At 30.9% G+C, this 27826-nt stretch overlaps 1 protein-coding gene across 4 annotated transcripts in view; it reads right to left on the bottom strand.

Annotated features, from left to right (window-relative positions):
• Window positions 1–27826, bottom strand: part of LOC126734882 (ATPase family AAA domain-containing protein 2-like) — a 44403-nt gene that overhangs the window by 13465 nt on the left and 3112 nt on the right. For 3 of the 4 annotated variants that reach the window (XM_050438708.1, XM_050438706.1, XM_050438707.1), the window contains 15 exons: window positions 26049–26259; window positions 25843–25975; window positions 25655–25785; window positions 25455–25600; window positions 24960–25251; window positions 23073–23312; window positions 18718–18832; window positions 18270–18663; window positions 17964–18212; window positions 10339–10551; window positions 10092–10273; window positions 9851–10037; window positions 5613–5798; window positions 304–596; window positions 34–219 (listed from right to left, as the gene is read on the bottom strand). In XM_050438708.1, the coding sequence (XP_050294665.1) occupies window positions 34–219; window positions 304–596; window positions 5613–5798; window positions 9851–10037; window positions 10092–10273; window positions 10339–10551; window positions 17964–18212; window positions 18270–18663; window positions 18718–18832; window positions 23073–23312; window positions 24960–25251; window positions 25455–25600; window positions 25655–25785; window positions 25843–25901 (2873 nt within the window). In that variant the 5' untranslated portion in view covers window positions 25902–25975; window positions 26049–26259. Of the gene's footprint in view, window positions 1–33; window positions 220–303; window positions 597–5612; window positions 5799–9850; window positions 10038–10091; window positions 10274–10338; window positions 10552–17963; window positions 18213–18269; window positions 18664–18717; window positions 18833–23072; window positions 23313–24959; window positions 25252–25454; window positions 25601–25654; window positions 25786–25842; window positions 25976–26048; window positions 26260–26597; window positions 26686–27826 lie in introns of those variants that run through there. The other variant, XM_050438709.1, reaches the window with a different exon arrangement.

Genomic DNA, 27826 nt, shown 5'->3' on the forward strand with positions numbered 1-27826 from the left:
AAACTTAATGCATCGAATAGAAGATTTACATACTTTGCAGGATTATATTCCAAAGCATTTTGACAAATAAGATCGATATCCGACAAAAAATCTTTGGCACACTCATATCTATGAAAATCAACTTTCATCATCATCGTTTCTAAATCCATCGGTTGTTTTATAATCTCTGTATAATCAGGTACTTCTTCTGTATCTACCGGCTTAGTAAACATAAAAAATCTGCAATAAAAACGTTTCGTTATAAATTTGTTAAGTAAGCAATAAAGCATCAGTTTTCATTTACTATATTTTAGAATCGCTTACAATTTATTATTAGCCAACTTTTTACACATGTCTCTCAAAAATATCCTAAGCTCCCTTAATGTGTGTTCTTCGGTTTCGTAGATTTTTTGCGCTTGTTCCTCAGAGAGCGGAGCGGGAGGAGGCGTAGGGGCACGAGGTAAGGGCGGAGGAGTTTTGGGTCTTTCCCTTTGTTGCCTGGGGGGCTTTAATGAAGTGTCTATTAACAGGCCCTTGAAGAAAAGCCGTCGCGTTTCCGCGTTAGGCGGACGGATTTCTAGAATTTCTTTACGATGGGGTGAGAAGACTTCTTGCAGCTGAAAAATTATAATAAAGATAATGTAATAATTAAATGTTAACGTTATATATGAGATTTTCCGTTAAATTAAACAATTACATACAATTTACGTATTTATTTAAAAGGGTCGTACTTGTATCGACTTGCCGGATTCCCGACATCTCCGTCGTCATCATTGGTTGCTTTTCGAAACTTTAAAAACATCACATCAAAATCGGCTAAAAATTGGCCTAATTTTTTATTATTCGATTCCGCCCATACCTCATATTTTGTTTAGCGATCCTTAACAATTTATTTTTTGTGCTTTCTTATTAATAACAGCTATTTACGCTAGTTTCTCTCTTGGCTAGATCTTTAATATGGGAGGCCAAATATTACGGTTGCTAATTACTTCGCAATTTACAAAATTTAAAAATAGCCTAACCAGCTAGCGGCAAATAAAATAGGAAATATAAGCAAAATATTTGTGAGAATGATATTGCAATGATATACTGACGCAAGGATTTTTACTTACTTGGCAAATTTCAATGTCATTTGTAAAACAAGTGTCAAAATATATGGATCAGAAGCAAAAAGAAACAAACATTAATATATAGTGAACTTTGCTATTCACCGGATGTTAAACCATTTTGACTTACCGAATGTACATTATGCTTAAATGTTAGTATCTGAGACTATCAATATCATCCCAAGTTACACTCAAAAATTATATTCCAAACCAACCAACAAACGATGCAATAAAATCTACTTTATATATTAATGGATGTGAATTTCTTCAAGTGATAATAGATATTTATGAATAATAGCCTAATTGTATGCATATATGAATAATAGCAATATATTCGTATATTTAATATAAAAGATATTTTTTTATATAACTCTACTACTATTTTTACTACTACTACTAATACTATTTTTTTCTCCTTTGATGTTTTTTCACAAGACATCTTTCTTTCTTTAGCTTGAAAAAAAACACATGGTTCTCGAAAAATGAATTGGAGATTATTATGGCAAGTAACTCGTAAACAGCTGCTCTGAAGATTTTGGATGAGTCATCTGTGTAGATCCTTGAGCAATGAGTTAGAATGTCCAATACACCTTAATATGCACTCTTTGATTGTTATGATTATCATTATTCATTAGTTTTTCTGCATTCTATTGAGAACTTTGCTGTTTTTTACTTTGTTGATTCAGGATATGCGTAGTGTTCTTTTATACATTTACAGGAGAATGAAGGTGGGTGAAGACTTAGGTCTAGGTCAGGCCTGATAAAAAAGTTTTTTATGCCGACGAGAGTAAGTATGCTGAAATAAATAATATGACTCTAGCACACACTTATGCATAATATAAAAATTTAATAACTTGACTCTAAATGAAAGTTTTTGGCAAATCATGTTTTATCAAAGCCTGCATTGAAATATGCCAAATTGGTTTTCTCATAGATCTTTCCTATTATCCTTTATTTTATATTAAGGCCAATATAACGAATTGTGCAAATAATGTACAGAAAAGAGATAAGGAATAAAACAAACCATTAACGGATTGAATCGGAGATACAGAAGCCGAGATATTAATGAAACAGAGAAGGAAACTCGTTTTTTCCCATGGCACCATTTTTTTCCCTAAGATGATTATTGACAAATTTTATGTAAGACCTAAACTGACCATTTCCAGTAAAAAAATAAAAAAAAAAAAATTTTTGTTTGGTCGATAATTAAATGAAACCTTTTTTAACTTTAACCAATTTTTCTAAATAAACTATAACTCTGAAACAGCTTTCTGTTTCAGATAAAAGTTCTTGGGAATAGTATGTATGTTAAGACGAATTGATTGTAGCTATCACAGAATTGAAGAAAATTGGAAAAAACTATTAAACATAAATATCGAATTAGTAAGAGCCCTATGGAAAGTTTTCATTTTTTTATTTTTGTATCCTGTACTACTTCAGAGTACCTTTAAAAAAGGTTATCACCGATTTGACTCTAAAATGAACAGAAAACCTATTTATTTGCATTATTCGATTTTCGAACAAAATCCGACCCAAAATGAACATTTTTTCAAAATATGCTCCTAAATTTCTTTTTTTTTGTAACAGACCATTCAAAAAGTACCTATTAAAAAAGCTTTTTGACAAAATTTTCTACAATTTTAGGAGGGCCACAATAGACAGTGAAAATAATAGACCTTATAAGAGTCTGTGTACTGGGATAGGACAAAAGAATTTTCTGACTGTTTCTATTTTTCATTTTTATTTTGAAAGGCAATTATATAAAAAGATAGAAAAGAATTTAATATAAAAAAATAAGAAATCATCAAGGAACTGAATAGAAGCTATAAAATCCGAGATATCAGTAAAAGTTTAAAAAAAAACAAACGAAAGCACGTTTTTTTACACAACAACTGGTTTCACATTCTATTCACACTCATTATTCTACTTGACAACCCTTACTTTAAAAAATCTCATAAACTAATTATTAAAACTAACATAATTATTTCCCAAATAATACCCAAATACCAAATTTCAATCAAATCGGTACAATAGGAAAAAAGTTTTGACTGTTACGTGACCTTAAAACTCAATATTTCAAAAAATTGTAAAAAGTCAATAATTATTTCCCATATACCAAATATCAACCAAATCAGAACAATAGGAGAAAAGTCACGTAAACTTAAAACTTAAAAAAATTCTGGACCGATTCCAATCGGTTTTAGTAGTTAAATGTCCATTATAAAAAAGGTCTTTTTTGGCCAAAATCGCCGTTTTCGTTGCCATGGAGATGCGGCCATGGGAGGCCAAGTACTTAGGACTGCGGTTGATATTGCAAAACCTTGTGTCATCTCCTTGTCACACCCTACAAACCGCCCATAAGCTTTTTGGCTCTAGATGGCGCCACTAATATTAAGTTTTTTGATTTTTCTCCCAAAAACACATTTTTTTTTAAAACTAAATCTAAATCCTTAATGAAATTTGTAGTTTTCGATGAGACGCACATATTTTCTGCGAGTCATTATTTCGGGAAAGATATCGTTAAACCGTCAGAGGGTTAGCTAGAATATCCCACATGCCTGAAACTTTGGACGGTAAAAAAAAAAATACTTCCCATATGCTGAGAATAACCAAAAAGTATACAGTCCATCTACAAATGAGGTCTCATCGACCCGTTAAATTTCATATAATTCAAAGAACCGTTGCGACCTGTATCGAAGCACGCGAAAAAAATTGAACACAAATTATTTTTTGTGTTCTAAGGCTTTCCCTTCCTAAACAAAAAAAACAAATGAAAAATTGTAGATGATCAAGTTGTAGCCTCATATATCTAGTATGACTCATACTACTCATGAACTCATATATCTTTATGAAAAGGTAAAAATCATTTCTCTGCCCTAATTAGATAAAAAGGTATAAGCACTTTTGTCCGTCGGATTCCGATTTTCGGCGTATCGTCTCGAAAAGTAGAGCCCTCCATAAGAGCTTCGGTCTTATAATAAATGTTTGGATAAAAACTGAAACTGGCCAATAAGTTTCCTGCTTATAAATAATAATACATTTAATTAACATTGTTTTTTATTCACTTATCTTGTCACTGATTAATCCATCCCTACATACAAATTTTGAAGCTTAAAAAAAGAAAATACGTATTTTGTATCTCCCTTGCGATTTTGACTTTCTGGGTAAACCATAAGTCGTGGTATAGAAAGATGTATAAATCGTAATTTTTAAGGGTGACGTTCAAGTCTAAATTCGTACTTTTTCATAAATAAAAATTTATCTCTGGCCGTGTGGACGGTGAAACATTGAAATTTGGCATGCCGCTTCCGAATACATTGACAATGAATCCGTTGAAATTTTTTGTATAGCTTCGTTCCCAGAAGGTAAATTATATCTTTAGTTTTAGTTCCATAATTATTCAAGTAATTCGTAATTTTTCTTTACGACTTATGGTTTAGCCAGAATATTAAATTCATTTCAAGCTCCCATTATAGATATACACATTTTTGTTTTCAAGCTTTTCTCATAGACTAACAAAAAGAAAAGCAGAATTATTAAAATTTTTAAATTGCAAATTGATCGCCTCTATGAATTATAATAATATTTGCACTCCGTTGGGATTAAATATTAAAAAACTACGTAATTGTTATAGTAAAGCTACTTAATAATATTTTCCGTGATAGAATATAGTAACTTAAACATACTATTGGAAAACTCAACAACGTATTTAATAGAAATTAGTTTTAGAAAAACTTAATATTTTTACAACTTTAAATGAGATATTATTTTCAATCATATTTAAGTTAGGTTTTCTCCAAGTTCACACAATGATATCAAAATATGTGTAGTCAAATTTTCCCAAGCAAGCCACTTAAAAGTGAGTTTTGGAATTCCATGCTCTTTTCGATTTCAAATAATAGTTTGAGTAATCAAAAATAATGTCTCAAAGTAGTTTTGCGAAATATCCTTTATTTCATTAGTTATAATCAAATGGAATTTTTGAACAATGATTTTTATTTTGACAATATCTTGGTTAATATTTAACAAAATTGAGTAATCTTATATTCTACACGTACTTGCATGTTAAGCGCATCAAGTGCATCCTAGACTTTGTAAATTAAATTGTTTATTTATCACAAAATTTAATTTTACAATAAACAAATGCAGATTTTTTACATTTTCTCATATGTTACTGTAAAAATTAAAAAAAAAAAAACATTTTAGCAAAAAAATTTTTTTTGCTAAGTATAAATAAACGAATACGATGAGCGTTTGTTTGTTGATATTTGAGCGCTCAAATGCCAATAAACAAACGCTCGGCTTATTTATAATAATAAAAATTTTCTTTCGCTAAAATGTTCAAATGAGTATCTAACAATGTTCTTTTCTTACTCACTCGTATTAACCAAGATATTGTCAAAATAAAAAAAATTGTTCCAAAACCCTCCTGCTCCCTAACTTAAAAAATTGAAAAGAATACTGACTCAATCTGCACTATTCTAAAGTGTCAAGGTTTTTTGACATTTCTTTAACAAGAGGACTTACCTGATCAGGAAGGTCATCATAAAGAACATTAGCAGTAGCCAGGAATAATATAGGAATATTAAAATCAATTTCTTGCACTTGAGTCAAAAATATGGCTCTAACTGTATCTGAAACCATATCCCACCATCCATCTATGGTCGGTATATAGATTATACTAGGAACTGACCTTTTTGCTTCTGTAAAAACCTAAAATAGGTAGAAATATGATAAAAAGTATTATTATATAAAACAAAAATAAGTAAATGTAATTCAAGGTAGAAAATAACGATCTAGGGTTGAAAGATACAAGGTTTGTTCTCACAGTAGTAAGAAACAAGTTTTCGACAAATACACATGCGCAATGGAGTAAAATGCGTTCGCACAGGAACTTCTGATCGGTTTCAAATAAAAATTGGATGTTCTTAGACAAATTTCTGATCGTCATCTGATAGTCAGACTTGTTTTCGGATTTCAAGCAAAGTGTCAGGGCATTCGTGTAGCCAATCAACGCCGATCTTGGGAATATGAATATAACCTCTAAATTGTTGTTTGTATTTTGTCGTTTTGTATAGTCCTTGATATTCGTTTTGAAAATTGTATTTTATATTGTTAGATTAGTCTAAAAATAAACATTAAGGAAACAAGTGCTTTTGAATCGTCGGAAGAATCTGATCAGAATTATGTTGATTCCGACACAGACTTTTAAAGAAGATTTAATTGAAGTAGCAAATAATCACACAATCTTAAACTCTATTAATAAAATTGACGAAAAACAAAGAAAAACACAAAGTCACGGTCTCACAACATGTAATTAAACGGGCTACACGTGTTTCGCTCTAGTTAGAGCATCATCAGGCCCTTAGAAGCCATCCACACACTTCACAGTACATAAATAAACAACTTTGTTTATTGGGACTAAACAACGAGTCATTGGGACTATACAACTGAAACATTTTTAGAGTTTTGACATTTTATATACACATCTTATATATCAATACATTTTTAAATTCTGCATGAAAATCTAAATACAATTTATGCATATGAAAATATATTATCAGAAGTTACTGTCTTTTCGATTTCAATTTTGATCCATAATAAATAAAATGTTGACATTAGTTGTCTATTCGAAAACATTTCGTCAATCCTTATACGATTTGATAACATTATCCATGAAAAAAACTTTTTTGAATAGTTATTTTCTTTCCATTTTAATTATATACGGGTTACTTTGCTTAAAAATGTGCGAATATAATATTATTAACAAAAATTGTCAAATATTCATATTATTATTTTTAAGTATATTTCATGCCCACAATAAATACTTACATTTTGCTAAATTTAGATTTTAAAGAAATGTGTACTATTTTTGCAAATGATATGATATTTGAAAGGGGCTTTGATGGTCTTTCAGATTATTAAATAACATAGAGGATGTTAATAATAAAATCACGAATTGTAATCGACCCTGTACAATTCAAAACAATAATACAGAAAACGTTGACAGGCTACACCAAGAGTTTGAAGTTTTTACGAATATTAGATAAAGAGTATTACAAAATATTTAATTAAGTCAAATATTTATACAAATTAAGTTCACCTAACTTACATTAGAAGGAACAAAACAATATCAAGTATTATCACAATCAATAATTGGTGTAGCAATATAATTTAATATGAAATCATTCGATAAATCCAAGTTGCACAGAAGTCTATACTCACTTCTATCAGTAAAGCAGTCCAACTGAGCTGAGTACTGGTTTGCAAATTAACTTACCTACTGAAAAAAATGTCCTATGGAAAGGAATATCAAAAGGATTTTCAATTTGAAATCTTAAAGATGATGCTATTTTTGTATTATAATTATTTTTGGTATAAGAGGCAATGCTCCATCGGTAAAAATTTTGAATATCGTTAGATCAGAAGCAATTATCTATGTGGCAAATTTTTGAAAAAATAAGGTCTCCTGTTTTTCGTAAGAAAGTACCCTGTAAGTCTCCTGTTTTTAAGACTCTAACTCTTCTAATGCACCCTGTATTCAGATCGTTCCTGTCAATACTTCCAACACCTCTACAAAAAGTGTTCACAAAATTTTAGCTCCTAACGTTACGCCTTTCCAACAAATCTCCTTTTTATATTCATAAGAATTGTTTATCATTTAAAAAAAAGGATCATTTTACACACTTGTTACATAATAGTTATTCATATATTAATATCTATAAAGGAATTCTCATAAAAATTTTATACAATGAATTGAATATGAAGAAAATATGTGCAAAGTTGATTCCAAAAAATTTGACCTCTGCCCGAAAGCTTTTTTGAGGTTAGATGAAGAGTCTGGATTGATGGAGAACATCATTTGCGATGAATCCATGCGGCCATCGGATCTTGAACCAGGAGGCGTGTTTCCATTTGCGTGCTTATTTCACGACATCGTGGTTTTGAAATAAACACGGAACGGCAAGGCATATTTGCTTCCAGGCAGGTGTTGATTTTAAACTACGACGGATTTGTAACGAAACATGGAGCGTTGGAATGCTACAAACCAGTGCGCTGCAAATGTCCACTAGTTTCGTGTTGTTTATCACTTTGAGGTTAGGTATTTAGTTTGTTATATATACAGGGTGTCCTCAAAAGACCTTTACAAAGTCTCAACATATATTTCTGAGATCCTAAGAGGCCGATTTAAAGGAACTTACCTTAGTCCGAAATTGCTCAGATTCCGACCTACAGGACGTATTACTTTAAAAACTTGTATCTAGGGGTTTTTTGATATGCGAAACCCGAATATGCACATCCTTTCACTGTGGCCATCAGAGGGCGCTTCACACTGCACTTTTAATGGTTTAAAATATCTAAAACTTTTTTCTCAAAGTAGTTTCTTGCTTTTTTGTTAAAAAAAATTCATTATTACATTATCAATTTTAAACAAAAAAGGAGCTTTTATTAAAATCTGTTAAAGTTAGCAGTTTTCGAGATAATTCGGTTTTTAGATGTTCGATGTCATTTATTTCATTTAAGCACGAAATTAATTTATTAAACAATATGGATTTTATAAAAATTGTTCAAAATGTTTCCCATTTTCACGAATACGAAGATTTACACCCCTAAGAAAAGTAAAATTGACTTTATGCATAACTTCAGCATTAGTTCGAAGATTATTTGTTGCGTCTTGAATGCCTTGTCATAGTTCCTCTTCATTATTCATCATTGTCTTGTATCGATGGACTTGTTCCCAGAAAAAAAATTTAGAGTCAAATCTGGAGAACTTGTGAGCTAACTTATGGGGGTATTATTACCTCTACATTTATTTGGGTACTGATCAAGTACCCAAGCTTTTATATTCGTAGGTGCATTACCTATAATTGTAATTGTGCAAACAAGTCAAACAGCTAACCATTATCTTGAGAAAACTTGCAACCAGTTGTTTTAACCAGGGACAATTAAGACTGATGATAATAGTTCAGAGAGAAACCCATTAAGAGAGGTAATTCCTAATAGCAAATAATGGTTGTGGCAAAGTGAATATGAAGTTGGAAAAGATTGGCAATCAATTTATCAATTCCTTTCGTTTTGTGATATTTGCAAAAACAATGCTATTGACAATTGTGAAATAACTAAACAGAAGGAAAGCATATTCTCTAGGACTCGTTGGAACTTCCAAAGAAGAATTATTTTATGTTTTGAAATGGAAGGACAACATTTCTAAAAATTTTTATGAAAGTATTACTTTAAAATTAAATTACGTATGTTATACTTATTTCAGTTAACAAATTACCCTTTAACAATTTGTTGTGTTAATTTTGAAAATAGGAATTTTTAAAGGTACGGTTAATGTTTAAAGTCATTTTTCTCGGAAATCGTTAATTCTACGATGACGCAACAAGAGCACATTTTTAAAAGATATTTTGATGCTCTTTACTAAATTGACATCCAAATTTATAAAAAGATTAAAACAAAAAAGTTCTAAGTCATTTTCCGAAGGTGAAGGACAGCTTAAGCCTGTTGTCATTGACGACTAGCGTCAAATTAATAGGGTGAATACGAAAATCGAAAAACGAAATACTAGTAACATGCATGCAAAAATGGCGAAAATCAGTAGACACAAGAAAAAGTTATTAAAGAAAATAAGAAAAAAAAATTGTATAGAAGTTTGTTGAATAATTTTTTATGTAGAATCGCCCACCGAAATCACGACGCTTATTTTTAAAAACGATTTCCAGGAACTGCACACAGATATTTGTAAACCTACTGTACTTTACCTGTATACAGGCTTCCTCGGCAGTTCTCCCGGGTTCCTTAAATGTAGTCGCCAAATCTAATACATAAGAGTGTATGTGCTCCATTTTAAACAATAGTGCAGGAGCAATATGATTTGCTTGGCCGTGATGTGCACCATTACCCGTAAGAAGAAACTGCGCTGGTCGTATGTTTCCGGAGAGTTTTACCCTGAAACAACAGCACAAATAACTTTCAATAAGTTTCCTACCAACAGTTATTTACTTGGATAATGCAGAATTTAGGCCATGAGGGAAAGACTGCTCCAAAAACATAAGTGCTTTTTTAACATCCGATCCAAGAAGCGGTTCTAAAATTGGCAGAAGCTTTTTTCCTACTGCTGAGGTTACTCTATGAGAAGCTGGCACTAACATAGACTTAGCTCTTAAAAAATCGACTTTTTCCACCTAAAAATTAAAAAAAAAAAAATTAAAAGGGCAAGTTCTTTGAATGTGTTCAGCACATTTCATACCTTGACCTTCTCGGGATCAAGCAGCAATCGGTATTCTGAGCCATAAACTTGAGGATAAGTGCGCCTAAAGCTCTGTATTACGGCCTCAGAACATAAAGCACGTAAATCTGACCCGCAGTAGCCCACAGTGTTTTCCGCTAAATATCCTAAAAGTTCCTGGCTGGGAGGCTGTTGCCATTGCGATACATGGACTTTTAGGATTGATTCCCGATCCTAAATTAAGTAAGGTATTATACAATTACAAAAAATTTGAAAATTACATCTGGATGAAAGATTTCCATAGAACTACTATTTATATCCCCAGAGCGTTTCAAACTATAACAAAATGGATATAATCTCAAAGTTCAAGATATATTTATATGTTATAGGTTAGGAGACAAAACAAAAGTTTATATCTTTTAAAACTCAAAAAATACGTTATTTAAAAAAAAATCTGAAACTAAAAATACGCATTTTTCATGCTAATTTAACTTCATTTTATTTTAATTTAATAGAGCTCAATTTATGTTTTGGCATAATTGGTTCTTTATACTTATTAATAATCATACTAATTTCTGTATGTAAGTGGTAGTCAATTATACATGAGAGTCCTATACAATTCACCATATGTTTCTTCTCATCTGAGTACAAAAACATTCAAAAAAAAGACAAAGTTGAATCTTCCAATAATAAACTTTTATATATGAGCTACAGAAGCATCGAGGAATATTTCACGTAAAAATATATAAATCAGTTTAAAGTAAAGTTGGTAAAGTTGCAATAAAAACTTAAATGCATATTAGAAAGATAATAAATGTTTCCCATTATTATAAACATACAGCAGAAATGTTTGAACATATGTACTAGCTGGCAGGTAATCCGCTTCTAGTGCATCTGGGTAATAGCGTTGATTGAATATTTGGGAAGAGTATTTCACAGGATTATTTAAATTTTTGGATTGATTGTGGGTGTTGAAACATAAATTTATTAAATTAGCATAGTTAAAAGTAGTATGTAGCACGATACACTCACAACGGTATGTTCCTCGTTGGACACCAATTGGTTCATTTCGCGCAATGACGTAGTCTGGCAAGCAGCGTCTGATTACCGTCCAATTCCTATCACTTTCTCGGTTTATTTTATGGCGTTGTTTGTATAGTTTTTCTGAAATTTTTGGAAGCTGGCGAGTTTTATTTATTTACGTGTTACGTGGTTATTGTGTATTATTATTTATTTATATTAGAAGTGAATTTAAAATTAGATAAGCATTATTTTATTAAGTTGTTTTTTGTTTTATCAAAATGTCTAGTTGTGCCGTTGTCACATGTAAAAACCACAGATGTAAATATTTACATCTGTGGTAAAAACTACAGTCAAGTTACAAAAGGAACCAATATAAAATATTTTAGATTTCCTAAAGACATACATTTTTCAAAACAGTGGGCTAATGCTTGCCATAGAGAAGATGAAATAAACTTTAAAAATGGTAAGTAGGTACTATACTCGTATGTCTATAAGTTGATATATGTACTTAATACCTATACATGATACAAAAAATTAGTAGAAGGTAGGTATGAAGGCACCTACTGTAGTTTACTTAGTTTATATACATATATACGTGTATTTTCTCAGGTATTAGAAAAGACTTACATTTATTTTAAGACTTAATTTTATTCCCAAATATTATAATATTGTATAGGAGTAGATTTTTATGATTGATATTCATTTAAAATTCAGGGGTGTGTGCGAAAAAAAAACGCTCGGACACGTCGATTTTTATTTTTGGTTGCGCATTTTTTGCAATAAAAACTTTGTATACAGGGTGTCTCATGTAGTCGTGGTCAATACCAACTTTCTTATTTTAAATAGAGTACCCTGTATGTGATAACATTTTTGGATTCTACACAACGGGGTACAGGGTACTCTATTTAAAATAAGAAAGGTATTGACCACGGCTACATGAAACACCCTGTATACAAAGTTTTTATTGCAAATAATGCGCAACCAAAAACAAAAATCGACGTGTCCGACCGTTTTTTTTTCGCACACACCCCTGAATTTTAAATGAATTTAGACATAACTTTTGGGACGCACTGTATACCCTTAAATTAATATTTAATTTAACATTTTAGCACGAATATGTTCAGTCGATTTTAAAGAAGACTGCTTTGAAATACCTCTGAGAGAAAAGCTATTAAATTACACTCACAAAAATGCACACCATTTAAAGTACAATTCCGTGCCAACATTAAATAAAGGCAAAAATTTTGACCTGATTTCCCTGTTATTAATTCAACTAAAACAATAAACTAAATATATCTGTGGTATATACTTATTTCTCATTAATATAAAAAACACAAGGCTTTTGAACTTGTATAATTGGCAAACAATAAATAATGTGTACCTACTAATTAATAATATTATGTATTAATTAATTTAATAACTATTAAATACTAATTATTATGTACCAAAAATATCTAGTATCCTTCAAAAAATCGCAGAAATATCAAATATACCATCTAATTATGCATCGCGCCTGAGAACCTTGTCTGCCGCATTACGTCACGCGATGGCCGGGCGGATGCGCAAGAACATACCGTTGTGAGTGTATCGTGGTATGTAGTAAGAAAAAAATAGCGTAGTTAGTTTTTTTTCCTCTATTCCTTGAAGGAGTTTTATACGTCAACTATTTTTACAGTATTTTCTACTATGCTCTTAAGGATTCTTCCAAGGCATTATAAATCATCTAAATTTCCTCTCTAGTTCAGTCGTTCAACCATAGAGAAAGAAACAGCACATAAAAAATATAAAACTTTCCTTCACTTGAAGTGGATTACATAGTATTTTCCACTTTAAGTGGGTGCAAGGTTATAAACCATCATTGGTATAAATCCTACATTGCTAAATTGGACCATGATGTAGCCCAAAATTTAAATAAGGTTTGGACACATATAAACAATTTATGGAGATCAAAATCCTATTCCAATATGCAGCTGTATGCCAAATGTGCTGAAGGCGGTCAGGATACAGTTAGTTTGTTTGCTCATCATTTTTCAGCAACTTAGAAAAAAACATGAAGGTACAGGTACAGTCCCCAATTATAATTTTGGTTTCAATTCTATTAAAATATCTCTTACTGATGTTTTCAAAGCAATTGACGGTCTCAAAACTAAATATTCTTATGGACCTGATGGCATACCATCTATCTTATTAAAAAATTGTGTGGTCCCTAACCAAACCCCGACATTAACTGTTTTGCCCTTCGTTTGATTCAGGATGTTTTCGTGATTACTGAAAAACAAGTTTCTTGACTCCGATATATAAGAATAGGGATAGAACTAACATTGCCAACTACAGGGGGTGTAAGCATTCAATCTGAAATACCCAAAATTATACCATAGTCAGGACTTCTCTAAGGCCTTTGGCAGAGTAAGCCATCGACTTCTTATTCAGAAGTTGCGTGCGACGAGTCTGGGCGATAGTCTTTTGAAGTGGATTGATGGATATTTGTCTAATCGTATTCAATTGGTGCGTATAAATAAAAAACATCATTTCTGAAGAAATTCATGTTTTTCGGATGTACCTCAGGGTTTCCATACAGGGTCTATTTTATTCATTGTATTTATTAATAACCTTTGTTCACTTAAAATGGTACAAGGAAATAAAATCCGCAATTGATGCGCAACTTTTACAAGCAGTGTTTTTTACGGTCAGTAAATAATGGTTTAGAGGTTAATATTAAAAACTGCTAAAATTTCTTTTGGTCGTTCTCTAAGATTAGCTGTGCATAATCACACAATAAATGGCTTGGTTCTTAAATCTGCTACTACCGTTAGAGACTTGGGCGTGTTCCTGGACAGTAAATTAACATTCGTGCCTCATTTTAATGAGATTGTCAATAAGGGCATGCATAGTCTTGATTTTGTTGTTCGTAACTCTGGTAAATTGCCTGTCCCTTGTTTTAAGATGCTCTACTATTCAATTGTTCGTTCTGGGCTTGAATATGCCTCACCTGTATGGTCACCTTGTTATTCTAACTATGTGGAAGCAATTGTAACCACTCAAAAAGCATTTCTTCGTTTCCTAGCCTTCAAGGTTGACATTAAAATTTACCAGAATTTTCATATTAATTATAAGATAATAGAGGATACATTTTAACATCGGTAGTCTTAAAGCAAGGAGGAGTCGATCAGATTTACTTATAAAACTAAAAAAGTACTCAGATTTTATAAAAAATTAAATGGAATTTTTTATTGCCCTGATATTTTGAAGATTGTGCCATTCAATGTCAATATCAATAATGGATCTCAGAATTCTGCTATGTTTCGTTTGCCTTTTCATCATGCTAATTACGGATTCTTTTCTCCAATCACCAGAATGATGAGAGGATTTATAACCCTTCGAAGATCGGTCTGTTAATTCGTTTAAATTAAGACTTCAAAAACTAAAGTGCTAAAATTTTTTATCTAAAAGTTTTTAGTAAATTAAGTGCAACAGGTCTTTTATTTAAAAACTTGTCCCTCTTGAACACAGAATGAAGAAAATATCATGTTTGTTGGAATTATAAGTTGTATTTAACTTTTTTTTGTTAATTTAGACTCTCGCAACTACCAATTTTAATATTATTTCGCTTCACAATCTCATTAATTCTTACGGGTTACATCTTCATGTAGATCAGTGTTATTCAAACTTTTTTTGTGACGGAATCCTTTAAAAAAACTAAATTTTTAACGGAACCCTAAACTAAAAGCAAAAGCAGTTATATTTGAATTGTTTATTAATAATCATACAAAAAAAGATAGAAAAGGTCCACTTTAATACATGCATTCATTTATTATGACTGCTGGCGGAGCCCTACCGGTTTCGCGGAGCACACTTTGAGTAACGCTGATGTAGATAAACCTACATGCATAACATCGTACTCAACAACTTTACTAGATTATGTGATTTCAAATTATAATCAAGAAGAAACTATTTGTAGAGTAACTAGTAGTGGTTTATCGGATCATGAAACCGTGTGATGTAGTTTAAAAAAAAAATTAAAAAAGGAAGAGAGACAAAATTAACATTGAATAAAGCCAAAGCGACAGATTCATGTAAGACTCTTTCTTGCGGACAAAATTTAAATATTGCCCTGTCTCTCTATACTTAAAACAGTATCTTTAATACATAAGTAATATGGTGGCAGTATGAGTCAGGATTTGTCTTTTTACTCCATAAGGCAGACACATAGGGTACCATTGCCCATTCCCAAATCGGCCCTGGTGCATGACTCTGTTGCGTATAATAGTCATCAACTTTTTAACCATTTAACTCGAAAACTCATCCATTTTCCCAAAGATACTGGTCATACGTTTGCGTTTACGTATAAAAAGCAAAAACACAAAATCTACCGCATCAGAGAAAGATTTTATAAAACGACAAACGATATATGTTTCGCCCGACTAGAGCATCATCAGACCTATAATAATTAAGATGATGTAACCCGAAAAAAGGAAATTTAACAAAAACGTACCATAACATACATAAAACACCTAACATATAAATAAACCAAGGTTACAATAAAGTAGCACTATCTATGTACAAATAACTTAACTAAACAATCAAATCACCTTATACATTCCAGAAATCTAACAATGATTTGAGAGTCTAAAATTATTTAAGGTTATTAAAAACCAGGTGGCCATCAAATTTAAACCTTTCATTAACACATGACAGATCTGGGCTTTTAAAAGCTTTACTAATTTCCATTGTCTCCAGCCAGTCTTGTCTTTTACTTTTATTGCACTGATGAAGTATTTTTATATATTGGCTGTCAGGAAAATTATGTTTGGAGTCAAGGAGGTGATTAGCAAAAGCCGATCTGGTCACTGTGATATCCGTATTTTTAAATTTATTATATTGGGCCTTGTGTACATTAATCCTTGTAGAAACTAGCTTTTAACCATTTGCCAGAATAAGAGAGATTTCTCAAACTCATAGATTTAAAAAGAAAGTCGGAAAATTGCTTGTTGTAATACCATATTATTATATTGAAGAATATTATAATGATACCTTTTAATGTATTTAGTTCCTACTGGTATAAGTTTGATTGTGTCTTTTTTTAGCTTTAAGTTTTATCAGCACTTTATTTTATTTCATTTTATTTTCATTTGTGTATATTCCATATATTTTTTATTCTTTGTTCTCACCTATTTTTTTTTTTTTATACAGCTTTGTTCCCAACAAGAAATGTTTAGAACAATAAAGCATATTTTGAATTTGAATTTTTAATATTTTTTATTTATTAATTTTGGTCTCAAAAAAGGGTCTTGGTGAGTAATTAATTATTTATTAATAAAATTTGACTTGCAAGAGATCTCAGCACTCTCCACCCCTAAATACATCACTTGATCACCTGACAAATGACACCATTATATTATATTGTTAACTGATTTATATATGTATGTCAACTCACAGTACATTCAAATATGGGTAGTTTAAAAAAAACCAGTAGGCCGCGCAATCTCCGGTGATTCCAACTTCGTCGATAGCCGAGCTGTTACATTTCAAAACAGAGTATTGCGCATTTTCCCAAATATTTATAGTAATGAATTAATAAGTAAAGTAACTTTCTATCTGCAATTTAATTTTTTTCTCTTTTAATTTTTAATGGGTGGTTAAATATAGGAGTAGTTCTAAGCCAGATCTCATCATCAAATTTAACTTCCATGTATTTATAGTGTCTTAAATATGTAAATAAAGGCCGTTATTATTATCATTATTATTATTATTACAAACGACCACATTGGGTGATAAAAATTATTTATTTAAAATCCCTTACGCGTACAAGTATAATTAATATGATAAGTATAAACTATATGAGGCGGAGCAAAAAGTTCAATAGCAAAGTTGTAGAGATGCCAAAAATCTACTAAACATATTTTTACATATCGCATGAAACTTTATTTTGATATAACATTTTTAAAATTTGCGACATATTTTTTTTGGTCTTTTAGAGGGTTCGTTTAAAAAAGTATAACGACGGATTCAACCTAGACTTACGACATTTGTACCACAGTTAGTCTAAGATACCTATTAAAGACTGGCAGCGATATTTTGTAATTTTTTTATTACAGATTTATTTGTTAAAGTGTGTTACTAGATTATTTTCTTGTGGGGATTCAGTATAAATTTTTAGCTATGCAATCTCAGATTTGGTGATAAACCAAATTTCACAATTAAATATTTGCAGTCATTATTTCATAGAAGGAAAAGCTAATTATCTTTGCTTTGTCGAATAAAATTAGTAACGATTTAATTAATCACAGCACTTTTGAAACACATAGGATAGGAAGAAATGAACAGTTTAAAAATGATTGAATTATGGTTAGACTCAACCATTAACCAGATCATTTAATGAATAAACCTTCGTCTCTTGATTCATTTAAGAACTATATTCCTTTCAAAATAACGTAACAGACTCTCTTAATTCTTACTAAAGTATAAGTGGAATATATCTATTTTAAGTCTACTTACAAATTATTGTATTTAATTGTAACAATGGGGTTTCCCATATGCTTGACAAAGAAAATAGAGTGGCTACTTACAGATTAGTACTTGAATTGTTACAAAAAATAATCTTGCTACTACTACCAATTTCTTACCGATTTGGACGGCAAAGGGAAAAACAGCTCTCTATCGAATCTGCCAGGCCGCCTCAACGCGGGATCGATTGCATCAATCCTATTAGTTGCTCCAATAACAATAACGTCACCTCGATCATTCAAACCATCCATAAGAGCTAATAGAGTGGATACTATGCTAGCATGAACTTGATCTTGTCTCGAAGATCTTACTGGTGCCAAGCCATCCAGCTCATCAAAGAAAATTATCGACGGCTTTTTTTCTGCTGCCTAAAAAATTACAAATTAATTTTTAAAAGAACACGTAAAAATTTAGATACAAAATACCTGTTCGAAAAGTAACCGCAATTGTTTTTCTGACTCTCCTATCCATTTACTGAGCAAATCAGCGCCTTTTCTCATAAAGAACGATACTTGACGAGTGTCAAAGCTGCATTCGTTGGCTAATGCTCTGGCAATTAGGGTTTTACCGGTACCTGGAGGACCATGGAACAACACCCCTCTAGGTGGTTGAACCTGAAATTTTCTGAAAACCTCAGGATACATCATTGGCAGCAAAATCATTTCTTTTAGACACTGTATATGAGTCTCTAAGCCTCCAATGCTGCTGAATCTAACAGATTTATCAAGAGTCTCGGGATTAATGGGACCCAAGTTATTGCTTCCACCAGCTCCAGTTTTCATCATTTCTTTTTTGGAGTGCGGACTTTTAGGTGGCATTCTGTAAAAAACAATAATAATATATTCCTATAGATACGGTTTTGGGATGACATACCGACATCTCTCAGATGAACTGGGAGAGGAATTTGAACTACTTCGTCGCCTTCGTATGAACCTTCTACTTCTACCAGGTCTGCGTTCATGTTCCTGTCTTAAAACTGAAGTTTGCACTACAATGCAAAATTAGTGTAAGTTTATAGGAAAATAAAGTCATCCTATTAAAAATTCATTATTTTTAACGATTTATATACGTCTAATTTATTTTTTGACATATTTAAAGACACAATGTAAAATTTGATTTTAGTTCTGCTAGTCCAAATAGTACCTTTGTTTTATTTATCAAAGTTAAAACAGTAGATTTAATGTTATCTACTGCTACATATTTGTGCTTACATGTTTTTTAATTTTTATTAAAAGAAATTATCAAATAGTCGATAAGACAAAACTATGAACACTTAAAAGCATTAATGCCGTCTCTCTCTAACTCTAAACCCAAAAAGTCTTGCTAAAAAACATGGCAAATTTAATAAAGCAGGCAACAAATGCGAAAGAAATAGTAATTCTCATAATTTTAGATGAAAACAAATTTTACTAAGAATCTTTATTTTAATTTGTACAGGTTATTTTTTTCTTTTTAACCGATTTTAAAAATTTATTCATATTTTTAATGACTAAAAAAGATTTTCTATAACTCCACTGTATTTTTAGTGCCCTGAAAAACGCAATGTATTTCTACAATGTCGGCCAATTTAAATCAAACGGAACTTATATGACGAATCAACGGTTTGAAAAAAATAAAAGTTTGTCTATTATATTTATTTATTTCATTAGAAGAACTAATTATGTACTATGTTTATATTTGACTTTTAAACAATACCATTAATGATTTTTAGTTAGTGTATATTATTATAAAAAGGGAAATGTCTGTACATAAACTATAAAACAAAAATGGCTATAAGGAAAGCCTGGCTTGATTATAACGGAAATAAGTCCAGTTTTGGGTGTTTTCGATTATTAAATTTAAATTATGTTATATAATATAAAAATATCTCATTAAATCATAAAACTGATCTAGAGATTTTATGAAATATTAGTTCCCAAAAATAGGGCTCTGATTTTAAGACATCCTTAATTCAAGCATTTACTAGATCGTTGCTGGATAACAGCTCAATGTTTTATGGTTCTGGTATTAAAACGAGACTACTAATCGTTGATCTATACAACTAGGTTGATCGTATACAATATACACCTTTGAGATTAGTCACAGGCGCTTTAAGATCCACACCGATTAAAGCATTACTGGCAGAGACTAAAGAGCTACCATTAGAGATAAGACGAAAAACTTTTGATTAAAAATGTGCAATATTGGAATAACCCACTAATAGATAAAATTCATAAACTGGGTATGTCAAATTTAATTAATAAATATTGGTTGAATAAAAACAGTCCTCCATTGGCTGAAGCTTATACTGAAACAAAAAACCTCCATCAATTCATTAATGGAAGAAATATACTACGGAGGTCCGAATTACCTTTTGGGGTTAATTTTTTTGCCCCACAATATTACTTCCTAAATTTACTGTCATAAAGCCAATCAAACTTTAGTTTGATTGGCTTTTTTGGCAATTCTTAAGGACACTTTAAATAAATTTCAAGGTTACTGAGAAATATACACAGATCGATCTTAAACTGCTGATGGTACAGGTTGTGCCTTTATTATTCCAAAAATTAATATTAAAAAAAAAATAAGTGTGAGGACTATGCTTCTATTTTTACTGCAGAGGCATTAGCAATATTAAAAGTCCTGAAATTTATTAGTGATGCTAATATAATTTTAAACTTTTTAATACTTTCTGATTCACAATCAGTTTTACAATCACTGAAAAACTGACACAATTTGAAACACCCAGTTATTTTTAAGATTTGAGAGACAGTAATCAGTAATCTTGATAAACATAATACTAATGTAGAATTCATTTGGTTAAAAGGACACAGGATTGGCTCCAGGACGAGAAGTGTGTGACCCTGTCTAAGATCCCTAGTATTAATCTTTCTTGCACCTTTTTTTACACTCTTTTTATTAGATACAATAAGAATACAATGTCATACTACCCAATAGTATATTTTTTTAAATACTATATTAGTAACTTGTTCTATTATGAATGAGTTGCTATATTGGAACACGTGGCTAAATGTGCCAAGCACAAGGCCAAAAAACGAAAAAAAAAAACATTAGTTATTAAAAAATATCTACCTTTCTATTCGTCATTACGGCTTTTAAGTTTTCATAGTTTTGTCATATTGACTATTTGATCATTTTTGTTAATAAAAATTAAGTAATATGTAACTTCAAATATGTAGCATTAAAACAGTAAGATAACAATAAACAAAAGTAAAAACTCAAGTCTGGGTCTCACTAAAATTATTACTGTAAATTTAATGATGCCCTGACTTGGGAGTTTTTACTTTTGTTTTGTTTTTTGTGTTGCCTCTTGGAGACAGAATGGATGATATGTTTCTAACAATAAATCTTCTCATGAACTCGGTAAGAAATTATTGTAACAAAATTATTTAAATTTAATATTCTATGAAATAAAAGGCAGAATCAACGGTTAATTAATTTAATAAATAGTTAATTAAAAATGAATGATAGATAGTTAATGTTTCTTGGTTTAAAAATAAAAAAATAAATTGGTTAACTTGTAAACCTGTTTTTTGTTTCCCACATGTATAATAAAATAATATATAAAGCTATTTCTAGATTTAAGCATATTAATTTTGAGAAATAAACCAATTGATATAAATTGATAGGGAATTTGTAACTCGTAAGTCCACACACAGAATATAAGCCACTGTGCACGAAATCACTACGATACACGAGGTATTTTTTACTAAAATATATTTGTTAAATTAACTTCTAATTAAACTTTACATAGTGACATAAGGAAAATTGTCTTTTTTTGGAAGTTTTTCTGCGTAGAGAAAGGATAAATATTGATTGTAATATGGACTATGTCATGCTTATGTAGTACATAAGTGCAACTTTTTTAAGAAATATAACAAATTAAGATTTTGAAGAAAACCTCATTTTATTGATATGTACCATCATGCAGAGAAAAAACTGGGACATTAAAAATTAGGTAGGGAATTGTCTCCTAGTCTATTATAGTAAATCGCATTCCTTGGGTATAGTATGCATATTTACGCATTAAGAATATATTTTGAATATACATATATTTTGCCATTTTACACCAAATGTTTTCATTTGGGTTGATATCAGGGCTTTTCGAATGCCACGGTAAAACTTGAATTCGTCTTTCGTCTCGATAGTTTTGAGCTATATGGGCTGTATGTATAGGAGCATTATCATAGACTACACCAACCGATGGCATCATAACATTGTTCAGGATATTGCAATATCCTAAAGCATTAAGCCTTCCCTGCACTATTTGAAAAACGCCTGGTCCTCCTTAAAACTAATCCAGGCCCAACCGTTTATACTAAAATGTCCACTTTGATTAGTCTTATGTGTATACATTTTATCATATCTGGTATTAGAAGGCCTGTAAAAGCGGATTTTGCTATTATTGCACGATTGAAAGGTTTTTTTGAAAGGATTGAAAGGAATGCGAAAATATTATCGTTTCTCATATGTTGTTTTGGTATGCATATTGATCAGCAAATTCTAATCTTTTCTGTTTGTTTGCTTCAGTCAAAAATATTTTATTTATTGCACGGACATTAAAAGTTGTTTTAATGTCCGAATTTCTTATCCTACTCGAGCTGTATTACCAGAACCAGGAAAATGCGTATCTTCTTTCGCCTTTATTGCTGTTTCAAACGGATTGTTTCTTAGAGAGCCAACTAACTCTCTTGAATGTCGTTTAAAATTTTCGGTTGACTAGAACCTTGATTTCTTACAATAGCTCCATATTCTGCAATTTTTGCCTTAGCTGAGGAAACGTATTTTTACTAATGCCCAATTCTTCTGCGATTCTTTTTATAGGAACTCCATCCATCAGACAAGTGTATATTATCGCTTTTTGTTTAGGAGATACTGCAGGCAATTTGAAAGAACGATTTTGTTGACGCGGCTGTCACAAAATTAACTTTGACAACATCAAAAATTATTTTAATAGACCAAGAGATTTAGGAGATTTTGCTGTCCCAGTTTTTTTTCGGCACTATATAATATATAAAATTAGATACTATATAATATATAAAATTAGATTTTTAGTAAAACAAGAAAAAAATTATATAGTATGTATATTATGTCATCCTTTTCAAAATCGCGATCAAGGAATAGCGCACATTTAAAAAGTGCGGAAGTTATCAAAAAACTGTACTTGAAATAAAAATATTTATATTCGATCTAAAGTTGCCTTAATTTTATTAAGCTATACCACTTACTAGTTTTTGGTGCTGGTTTAGGTACTCTATCTCTTAAAGAGTACTTTCTCCCTCCTTCCTCGGTATCAGAACTATCGCTCTCACTGTTTTTATTCATGTTTTGTCGTATGATCCTCGTCTGTCTGGTTCTCGTTCTGGGTAAGGGATGTTGCTGGTCTTCCCCTTCCTCATCACTAACTGAGGAGTTTTCTTGTTGGTCTTTTGCGCTTCCTGATTTACTATCGCTGTTCTGGACGGCCTCTTGAAATGGAATGTATATGCTTATTAATGATAAGTTAGGAAACGCAAAATAATAATATTTTTGTTAACAATTTAAAAAGTTATTATAAACACAGAATTATACAGTACGGCTCTTAATTGTCCCTCCCTCTTATCTTTTGAATGCATTTATATAAAATTCTGAAATTTGGCACACATCAAAAATTGCAATGGAAAAAATATATGCTGTTTGTTTTAACTCTATACAAAACCGTAGTGACGAAAGATCATGTTCTGCCTTGAAACAAGTTTAAAAATATCATCGATCTTCATCGGGGAAAGACAAGTTAAATGCTCTTGCATTGTTGACTGTAGTCAGATTTGTTCCAGTCTCCATGATTGTGAAGAAATTATCCGTGATTTTGCAGCTAAAAAATCAAGACGCAAAAACCTGTAAATATAAATCTTGGAAAAAGGTGTCCTTGATTTTGGCTGTAATAATTTGAATAAAAAAAATGAGATTCCGAACATTGTCTTTTTATTAATGCTTGTACCCCTCTTAAAATAAGGAAAAATATTATCAATTAAGCACTCATAAAAAAAATGATCAAAATCGATTTTTTGTTAAAATAAGGGCGGCGAGTTCCAAATTGCAAGCGGAAAAAGTTCAAATCCGCCATTGACTGCATTGCATTTAACATATGCCTGGACAAATTATTATTTGCCTAAAATATGTCTATCATTCTTTTTTATGATTTCCTCAAACGATAAGTTTTACGACAAAAGTAGGAGGCCTTTCTGATGAATGCAAAATTATCTTTTTTGTCAGGTAATAGCGTAATTTTTTTAAAATAAATTTGTATTGACAATTATTCATAGCTACACCACTGGATATTGAGAAAAAAAGGAAATGAATATTATATAAAAAGTGTGTTTCTATACTATAATGAACGGTGCGAAAATTAAATTTAATATCTCAAACCATTTGGAAAATGTATGAAAAACTGCAAATAAAATTAAACTCTAACACCTTGTATCTTAAAAACATTTCAGGTCCCATCTTTAGTTGAATTTTTGGAATTAAAATCGACACAAGAACGCGCCCTTCAAATAATGACAATGATAAAATATTAGGTAGTACCTGGATATTTCCAATATTTATGAAGTATTTCGGAAAAAAGATTTCTAGAAACTAATAACATTAAAAGAATTGATACTATATATATGAATATTTCTCTACTACTGTGAAATTCCCAACATAACCCCCAACACATGAAATAATAATAAAAAACTAACTATTATCATTATGAAGTCTGATCTTGCCAATGGCAAAAAGATACCAAAAAATTATAAAAGATACTGATCTCGAATTACTAATTGTTGAATCCCATAAGGAGACTGGAACTAAGGAGCCTGCAAAATTAAACGAGAACTGGGTTCACAAACTAGCCACTTCTGCGATGTTGGTCATAAGGGTACCTCGCTCTGGTTATATATAAAAGAAAGTCGTGTTAGTTACACCATTTATGACTCAAGAACAGCTGATTGAATGAATACTTGATTAATAACAAAATTAACTTAATAAAATAAAAAATCTGCTTATTTATTATCTCTAAAGTGGAACGATGTTCGCAGAATCAACTATTATTTAATAATAATAAGTGTAATTAGTCTTACTAATTTACTTACCCTCTCCTTTCTCTTCGACATTTTCATCTTCATCCTCTTTACTAGGTTTACTCTCATCATCCTCGCTAATCAGCTCTTGCTTGACTTTATTTCTTGTTCGGATTATTCTTCCACCTTCCTCCTCATTGTTCTCCCTATTGTTGGAGGTCTCCACATCTCTGCGTTCAATCTTCTCTGGCCGTACTACACGTCTTCGAGTCCGGCGAATTTGGGGCACATCGTCGTATTCCTCGTAGTAATATACGGGCTTCACAATTCTACGTGAAGGTCTTGTACTACTACGCTGAGATATCTGATATAAAATAGTAATACCTTAAAATTATTTATAAAAATAATTACAAATTGTAGTCAGAAGAATTTTGCTGACAAGTAACAGTTTGTGTAATAATACTCTACTGAGAAAATAATGAAACATCAATGGGTCAACCACAATTTACATAGGGAAGTAATTTTTGAAAAATGGTTTTTTCTGATCAATGTCTTAATTGGACTTACTTCAACATTTGGATGGACGTCGGCTGCATCTCTGCTATCCTCCTCTGAATACCCGGCATTCAAATTAGGATACCCTACTTTATGCATCTGACTATCAGTCAACCATGTTGTGTTCATTGAGCGTCTAGTAACACGTTTCAAAACCCCTATAATATTTAAAAATGTAAATATTATTTTAGAAAATAATAAAAACAAATTACCATCACTGTCTGTGTCAAACCGAATAGGAGAGTGATCAGCATAAGATTTTTGATGAATGGGACGTAAAGACAGGGCCGTGCGCCTCATTACTCTTATTTTGTTCTCTTTGCGCCGAGTTCGAAGGGTAGACCTAAATTATATTTTATGTAATTAATATTGCAGCTATGAAACAACCCAAACCACAAACCTTCTATAATAGTCATTTCCCACAGAAAAACTATTATTTTCCACTATTTCCTCTTCCATCTTTCTATTAGCATATACGGCCAATCTTCGTCTCTCTAACGATATTTCTTCACGTTTAGTCCTTGTATTTGAATCTGTAATAGTTTAAATATAGTTTGGTAAGTTGAATCATTTATATTTAAGAGCACTCATAAGATCAGTTAGTACCATTAAATTTTCGTTGAAAATTTCTTTGTATGCGTACAACTTTTCTAGTCTCTTTTTGTTGTGATGCTTTTTTCTTAATCTGCTCCTGAGTTTTTGCTAGGGGGCTATTTGATGACGTTTCATCGTCGCTATTACAATTTTCACTGTCGCTTTCTTCTTTTGCACTCGAGGAACCAGAATCTTCTTGCTCTTCAAGTAGTTTTGTAGAACCCTAGGTAAGTTAAAATGTATACATTAAAGCAAGAAATAATATAATTGTTAATTCTTCCTACCCTAGCCATTACTGAAAGCAAATTTAAATCACATTTCAAAGTTTAATCTTTTAGGTTTTAAATATTTGGACAATTGAAAATTAATTTCTCTAACTTTTAACCTTGTGGGTAAATAGTTTATTGACAAATAGCAAGTTATGCAAGATCTAAAATATTTTATTCACAATATTTAATCCTATATATTTTAGACTTCATCTTATAAATATCTAACATATACCGTTAACTTTAATCAAATATTTATTCATATTACTTGAAAGAGGAGTAATACTTTTCTTACCCCTATTATTAACAAATGAGTCTCCAAAAAATAGGTTCTGATTCTTTATAGCAGCTCAGGTTGTAACTACATACTGCCTTGATTTTAATTGAGGGATTATTAACTAGTTTTGTTCTACAATACATATAAAATAGGATACAAAAATCCATAATAAATGTAATGTAATATAGTATGCAATAAAAAACTAAAGTCCAGCTGTTTTAATTTTCTTCCACAAGGTTTAGTGCTTTGCTGATTGGGCCGATTATAAGGCACCAGATATCTTATTTTTGGACTTTTAAGTTAACTATATTTCCTTAGCCAAAAAACATGAATTTTTGTTTATTCAATGTAACCAATGATTAAATTAATAAAATGCTCCTTATAGACCAGTCTGCCAAAAAAATACAAGAAAAAAATAAATAAAAGATTCTGGCACTTTATAAGAATTAAATTGTTGGATAACAACAAATAATACATTTACTTAATATAATTTTACAATAACAAACTGAGTTTAATACTATATTTTTCATTTTCTTACATTTAAGCCAAAATGGTAAGTACAGCAACATACAACTTATATGGTTGTCAGGCTTATAATTAAACAGTGGTCAAAGAATTTCTTATACATTAGTCTGGGATGAATAACAGTTTGACCAAATATTTGAATATCAAAGAACTAATAATTATAAATAAACTTGACAACCTTAAGAATTCTTATTCTCAAACAGGAATAAGAAACAACACATGAGATCGGTTAAAATTAAACTACGAAGTAGTTGTAAAATTAAGTAGTTAGGAATAGTGGACAGGGTGTCTAAATTTGGATACTTTTGTAGGTTATCTCGGTTGCTATTATTATAGAAGATTACTACGTACTTTTTTATTAGGGTTTAAAGGCAGAAACCTTAAAGCCAACAGCGGAGGAAATAGCACCTCCCATAGTTCACATTCTTAACAAATGCTTTGCAGAAGTAACTGTTCCATTTTAAACAATCAATTGTTAAGCCATTTCATAAAAGTGATAGTTTAACCAATAGTAACAACTATAGGCCAATCTCTCTAAGAACTAATATTGCTAAACATTTTTGAAAAGGCCTTAAAAGGCAAACTTGAATGACTTCTAACTAAACACAAAATACTGTCTGAAAACCAATTTGGATTTAAAAACAGTATTTTAACTGAAGATGCTAAGCCATAACAACAAAAATTATTAAAGCTTTGTTTCAATGATAATAATCCTTCGATAG

The sequence above is a fragment of the Anthonomus grandis genome, chromosome 4 (genome assembly GCF_022605725.1).
Source record: "Anthonomus grandis grandis chromosome 4, icAntGran1.3, whole genome shotgun sequence".
NCBI classification, from domain to species: Eukaryota; Metazoa; Arthropoda; class Insecta; order Coleoptera; family Curculionidae; genus Anthonomus; species Anthonomus grandis.